Source organism: Sparus aurata, chromosome 6, assembly GCF_900880675.1.
Source record: "Sparus aurata chromosome 6, fSpaAur1.1, whole genome shotgun sequence".
NCBI classification, from domain to species: Eukaryota; Metazoa; Chordata; class Actinopteri; order Spariformes; family Sparidae; genus Sparus; species Sparus aurata.
In genome coordinates this window covers 12,471,639-12,478,664 of record NC_044192.1, presented here as the reverse complement: position 1 = coordinate 12,478,664, position 7,026 = coordinate 12,471,639, and the positions used below count along the sequence as shown (strand labels likewise).

General features: G+C 41.1%; 1 protein-coding gene across 3 annotated transcripts; it reads right to left on the bottom strand.

Annotated features, from left to right (window-relative positions):
* Positions 1–3,764: 3,764 nt before the first annotated feature.
* LOC115583935 (probable N-acetyltransferase camello) lies at positions 3,765–6,928 on the bottom strand. Of its 3 annotated transcripts, none has more exons than XM_030421206.1 (3): positions 6,734–6,928; positions 6,417–6,520; positions 3,765–5,888 (listed from the first exon to the last, which is right to left on the bottom strand). In XM_030421206.1, exon 3 carries the CDS (start codon positions 5,874–5,876, stop codon positions 5,205–5,207), a length of 672 nt encoding a protein of 223 aa, XP_030277066.1. In that variant the 5' UTR covers positions 5,877–5,888; positions 6,417–6,520; positions 6,734–6,928; the 3' UTR covers positions 3,765–5,204. The 3 variants fall into 3 exon arrangements, with proteins under 3 accessions (XP_030277066.1, XP_030277067.1, XP_030277068.1); XM_030421207.1 differs by having other exon boundaries at positions 6,770–6,928; XM_030421208.1 differs by having other exon boundaries at positions 6,799–6,924.
* Positions 6,929–7,026: the final 98 nt, after the last annotated feature.

Below are 7,026 nucleotides of genomic sequence, written 5' to 3'. Positions count from 1 at the left end.
CATCATCAGAATTAACACCTTTCAAAAAAATGTCACCAAAAGCTGAATGATATTAACTTTGTAATGCTATAATTGATAACAAACCTGTTGTGTTGAATTGCAATTATTATTAAGTATATCACTAAATATGATCCCACTGAAGCCAGTTAGCTTAGCTTAGCACAAAGACAGCGAACAGGGGGAAACGGCTGATCTCGCTCCATCTTGAAATGTTTATTCTTTGGTTGTTAAATGGGTTAAACAAACAAACTACAACATGTTTTATTGTTGAGATTTAGGTGCTAGTTGGGGGATTTTATCAGCCAGGCTGTGTGTGAGCTGTGTTGCTATGTGTTACGCATATTGTACGCCTACTGTCAGACTGGAAGTATGGAAAATCGACCAAATGTCGTCAAAGTTGGACGTTGGATTAAAACAAAGACTGAACATGTTGAATCTGACCAGACATCCAACAAACAATCCCAAACAAAGGACAGACAGTCACGGCATGCCAAACAAAACATCTGCGTTTCTGTTTGTCGGAGTGTTTGATTGGTGTGTAATGAGCTCGAACATTAACCAGAGCGTCCACGCCGTGTTGTCATCATAACCAGAACTGTTCAAACGTTTTCACCGGGAAGCGATGTGTTCATGTGGGCTGATCGAGAAAACAAGTTCACAGAGACTTTATAGTCGAAGCAACAACATTGGGGAACCACAGTTAAAACATTGATTAAAAGGCTGACTGGATCAAATCAGAGGTTTTTCCATTTGGTAGTAAATAAGTTAATACAGCGCAGGATGGAGCCGGCAGCCATCCGTCCTGCTGAGTGAGTTGTTGACTGGTCTCTCTGCTGGTTGAATCAATCAGCACAAAAACACACATGGGATAGGCATTTGTGTGTGTGTGTGTGTGTGTGTGTGTGTGTGTGTGTGTATATTTCCCAGCTCGAACCCGTGGGGCACTTTGTACCAAAGCGTGAACTGTTTTGGAAAATGTTACGCAAGGTTACGAAAAAACAACATCTTGGTTAGTATAAGCAGAAAAAGTAAAAGAAGTAGCAGTAAAAGTACTCTTTATAATTGAATTAATAAAAAAAGAAGCAGTACTCCCTGGCCCCTGTCGGAGCCTTATTTACATTACTGGTTGATGATGATTATTTTTAAGTTATCCTGACCACCTAGCATTTTAATCTAACACAATGCATCACGATTTAAGGACATATCCTCATAAACTGATGGTTTGTATGGAACTTAAAATGAGAATTAACTAGATAATAAAGCTGCTGAAGAGGAAAAAAATGCTAATTTTCCTTCATTAAATGTAGAAAAGCAGAGAAGAGTAGAGTACATTAAAATACCTCAAAACTGCAGTACTTAAGTTACTTTACACAGCTGCTACTTTATACTTCCATTCCACTAGATTTTTAGAGCTAAATACTGTACTTTTTACTCCACTACCTTATTACTTAAGTTACTAGTTACTTTGTAAGTTATTGCTGTATCAGAGCCAAAGTTGGGCAAAATTAAAAAATACATTTTATTGGCAATTGGATAAAAAAAAAAAACTGATTCCAGTGATAATCAGAAAAATTATGAATATCCTGAATAAGATAACTGCCAAGACTAATAATCAGTCAACTATAATTCCATTTTACTTGTACTTTTTTATACTTAAGTCCATTTATTGCCAGAAAATACTTTTGATACTTCTGAAGAACATCTAAAATCCGATAAAAACTTCTTAATATCAGATGTTTGTATGGTTGACTTTTACTTCTAACAAAGTAATGTTGTACCACGATATCTTTACTATACTCAAGTATGACTTTGGGGTACTTTTTACAACACTGCCTACAATACACTGAGATTATCTAAGTCGGTGTGGGTTTCCCATCCTGTGAATATGTGAACATGTTTTCAGCTCAACAACTACTGATAAAGCAACAAATCGTCATCTAGCAGTATCTTGTCTCCACATGATTAACATTCAGTTGTCTGTTCACCAATAAATGTACGTCCTCTGAGATGGTGGAGCCATCACATGCAGTATAAACGTGGGAGGAACTGAAGAAACCACCTCCCAGTGGTGGAGTCAGAAAATTACACAGCACAATATTCCTCCACAACGATGAGCTGCATGTATCACAATGCCAGTGGTGGAAGGAGGAGGAGTACTGTACTCAGATATTTTACTGGAGTAAGTTAAAGTGAAGAAATACTCTACGACTACACTACTGTTGTAATGCAAAGGCAAAGTTGGACAGAATTAAATTAGTTAATTTTTTGGCAGTCCGATTGAAAAAAACACTGATTATGATACTCAGCCATTGGTCGTAGCATATACAGTATAAAAAGTGTGTAAGTATTTGTATAATTTAATTATGCTTAAATAAATGTATTAATAGAATGTACTGTTCATATAGTATTTTCCCTTTCCCCAAAGTTAAACTTAGCAGTATTATTACTTTTACTCGGTTGTGACTTTTAGTTACTTTACTTAGTCACATCACTGGCTGTCTACTATTTGGTGGTTCAATCTGTAACAGTGCACCATGTATCTCAACATGATCACATCTTGTAGGTCAAATCTGAATCTGCAAAGTAATTAGTAACTATAGAAATACTCTAAAGAAGGGAACTCAAAAAATGTACTTGGGTACAGTAGTTGCGTATATGTACTTTAGTTACATTCCACCCTTTCTTCTGGTACATTAGACTTTGACATCATCGCCACACGCATATGTTAAGTACTTGAATTGAGTCAGAATCAATGAATACAATACAGTAGATAGTGTTGGCTCACGTCACAGACAGGTGCTGCAGGGTTATGTAGATTAATGGCGCCCTCTAGTGTTTGTCTTTACAATGAACAGCCCATTATGTTCGATAAATAATGTTTTACCTCGCCTTTGATAAACTGACTTTATCCAGATTACTGACGAACATTATGTTGTACAAAGCTGTCAGGTAACACACTGAGTCAAGGTCGAAGTCCACTGACTGCTGACTCAACTGTGATGACTTTAGGGACATTTAAACAGCAGAGAATCGCGGGTTACTGATAAAACTTACTGTAATGTATGGTTTGGCAGTACACAGTACACTCACTATACAGTATATTGTATAAGTATCCAGTAAAATGTGGAAGAAGTTGTTTTAATGGTTCAAATGCCTGACACACCCATAGTACACACACACACACACACACACACACACACACACACACACACACACACACAGGGGTTTTTTCTCCGTAAGTCTTATCACCTGATTATTGTATACTGAATTGCATACACTGTACTGTCTGTACTGCCAGTGTTGGAAAGGAGATGTAAAATGTACAGCGTTGTGAAAACTTTAGGGGTGGTTTTATTGATTTTTTTCTTGCTTCATCTGTCTGACAACCATTTCAGGTTCTGATTTATCATTTGCGAAATTAAACCACAGTAGGTGAAACTCTAGTTTTGATAAAAACAATCAATAGTCAGTGAGTTCTGACTCAGTCGTGCAGCCAAATAGAGCAAAAAAGTGTTTAAATATTCAGAGAGGAGGGTCTCACAGTACTACATACATCTGTTTGCTCTCATCTGATACTTGTTTTGTTTCTCTTTATATTTTTTCGTTTATCTAAAACAATGTTAGGCGCTGAAACAGACAGAGCGTACAAACAATAGCTTCAGCAAGGGCTTCACAATATGGATTAAAAAAGAAAATCACATTGAGATTATTTTTAAAGATATTTGGATTGCGATTGGATTCACGATTAATGACAGTGATCAGTATTGCATCACAATTTTTATTTTCACATTAAAAACATTAAGAGACTTGCTAAGCATCTCACGGTACATACAGCAAAAACAAAAGGCTGTTTGCGTGATTCATACTTCATACTATTAAAATCATGATGATTTGAATTTTGTTTAGGTCAGCACCAAACAATCATGTCATCTTATAACTGGAGAACAAGATTTGTATGCAAGGGCATCTCTGCAACACTACAGCACATTCTACCTTCATCAGAATATTACGGCGTCTTGTGATTTGGATAATGCCATATTAGGAAATATTGTGATTTGGATTTAGTCCTGCCAACCTTGTCAAAATATTTTGAGTACCACTTGTGTTGTGCAGCTTTTTTTTCGCAGACTTCTGCAACTCCATTGCTTTGCACGCAGTAATTTCCCCATTCACTGGCTGGAAATCGGTTATAAAAGAACAATAAAACCTATATTTTTTATTACAATACTTTTAATAAAGAAAATATAGACGCAGGTCGCAAGCATGGCCACTGTTCTTTATATTTATTCAAAAACTTCTGGGGGACATGGACCCTCTTCTTTTTGGCAGGTCTGCTGCCCTGTCCCTCCCTGTCTTCGTCTCCCTCATCTGCCATGACAGTGGTTGCAAAACTTGCTGCAAAAGATTTGTTGGCTACATGTTTAAACTGTATAAATAATCACATTCCTCCTTATATACAGGCCTACTCTATTTGCAATGGATATATATAAAGGCTAAAATACGGGCGGCTGTGGCTCAGTGGGTAGAGCGGGTCGTCTAGTGATTGGAAGGTCATCAGTTCGAATCCCGGCTCCCCCTTGTTGCATGTCGAAGTGTCCTTGAGCAAGATACTGAACCCCAAATTGCTCCTGATGAGCAGTTGGCGCCTTGCATGGCAGCCTCTGTCATCAGTGTGTGTGAATGGGTGGGTGGCATGTGTTGTACAGCTCTTCGAGCTGTCGTTAGACTGGAAAAAGCGCTATAAAAATGCAGACCATTCACACACACAGTTTACCTTTTTAAGCGCCAACTGCAGCGAGTGGGAGAGGGAGGCAGAGAGCAGGAGGAGGCAGGGAGGAGGGGGGCGGGGATGTTACGCTATAGATTCGGTAGACTCGTTATTCTCCGCTTTTCTACAATGATTGGCTGAAACTGCTTCACCACGCCGCTGCATTGTGTTGTCAGACATGGGTACCCATGTGCACACACACACGTGCCACAGAACTCACATGTCCTCAGCTTTTTGCGTAGTTTAGAGGGGCGAGTCGTACCAGCATAGTTAGATGTCAAATTACGTACTTGATACGCAAAATGCATACAGGTTGGCAGGTCTGTAATTGTGCAGCTCTAATTTGAGTAAAGCATGTTTGATTCATGAGCTTAAATCACTGACAAAGAGGAACATAACAGGAATGTCGCAGCATCTGATTAGGGTTTTTCCAGACCTACAGCTGTTTCTTCATTCTGAAGACTGTGACCCTCGCCAGCCTTAATATCCAAGAGAAAGCTGATGAGTTGTTGTGACTGGGGACCATGCTGAAGCCTAGTTTCTTGTACAGGGCCACGGCAGCTTGTGTAGGGGAGCTGGTGCTCAGCATCACTGCAGAAAAGCCTCGTTCTTTACAGAAGTCAAACACAGTCTCAGTCAGCCTGGCGCCTATGCCCATCCGTCTACATGTTGGCGAGACGCTCATCCTGAACAGTTCCCCGTATCGTTCGTTACCATTTTCTTTGCCCACCACGGCCACCATACCCACGATCTTGGCCAGCCCTTCAACCTCAGCCTCTGCCACCCAGTAACAGTCGTCCGGTCTGCTCAGAAACTTCCCAGGGATGTCCTGCATGTCCGTCTTGAGTGTCCGTCTGAGATAACCTGAATATATACCATAACAGCAGCAGTAGACAAGGCCCACCCAGGCTCCTGGTAACACCACTGCCCCCAACACAGAGCCAAGGAGGTAGCCAGCAACACACAGAGCCAGAGTGATGGTGATGTACAGAGGGCTGGATATGGCCATGTTAAAACATGGTTGGATGAGCCCAAGGGTGGTGATGCTGAACAGGGATAACACTGTGTCCTTGTCTGAGGGACGGTAGCGGCGGATCACCAGCTGCATGACTGGAGGGAACTAGAGGGAAATAAAATAAAGGATTAACATGTGAAAATTATGGTGTGTTAAGCTCTTAAGTGATGCAAGAAATGGTTATTTTCAGTATTGATTCATCTGCTAATTAGTAGAAAACTGTGGGATATGCTTGTCTTAATTTCCCACTTCTTCAAATTCCTACAGGTGAAAGATTTCCAGGTAACAACACACATGACAAAGAATGAGAAATGAGAAGTTGAACTCGTGGATGTGTCTGGGCACTGATCATGTGAAATAAGTTGCAGCCTTTCCTTCTAAAACACGGGGCGTGTCGGTCTGATGGTGTTCAGTGTGATCAGAGTGATAAGGCACTGAGTGTGATAACGAAACAGGTCGTCACTCAACAAAATAAGGAGGAATGTCCCACAATGCAACGTTACATGAGGAAACATGTAACCGGTCGTGTCTTATATGAGGAAAAAAATACCGCAGTTATGGAGAAGTCCGTCACTGTGTCTGTCCTACCGACTCCTCCTCACAGTTCAGCCCGAAAAACAGACTTTAACTCACCAAGTGTTTGTCTCCTTCCACTATAGTGTTGCTGTAGTTATTTGTCTCACGGTGGCGGTCAGCACCCCCGACCGAGACTTCAGTGAACTTCCTCCAGAAAACAGCTAGTGAGAGAGTCAGACAGCGTCCAGTTTACTGATAGCGACGATGTAATTGTGTCATTTAGAGCGAAAAACGTCACTTTGTCACTTTCCAGGATGTCTGGTGGGTTAGTATCTCAATCACAACACATTATAATAGCAGCCATACGATTATAAACAGTAAGCGGGTACATGTTTACATTAACAGGGGGACACTTTGAAAAGTAACACACATACGTCATCATCATGACGCGTAACGTCACGTCTCTTTACCCCTCGAGTCCAACAGCACGTGCCCGCACCGTCGATATATGTTTCCCTCTGGGTCTATGCAGTAACTTCCACCTGGTTCCGTCCCGGCTCTAGCAGCTTTGCAACCCAGTTGGCGGATGCCGGTGTTGTATCGAGCTCTGTTTCCTCGTCGAGGTTTGTTTCCCCTGGCCCCGCCCCCTTCCGAAATGTCCCGAAGGGCGAAGGAAGCGCGCGTTCACAACAAGCTCGCCCCCGAGCTGTTGTGCTCGTACCACAGA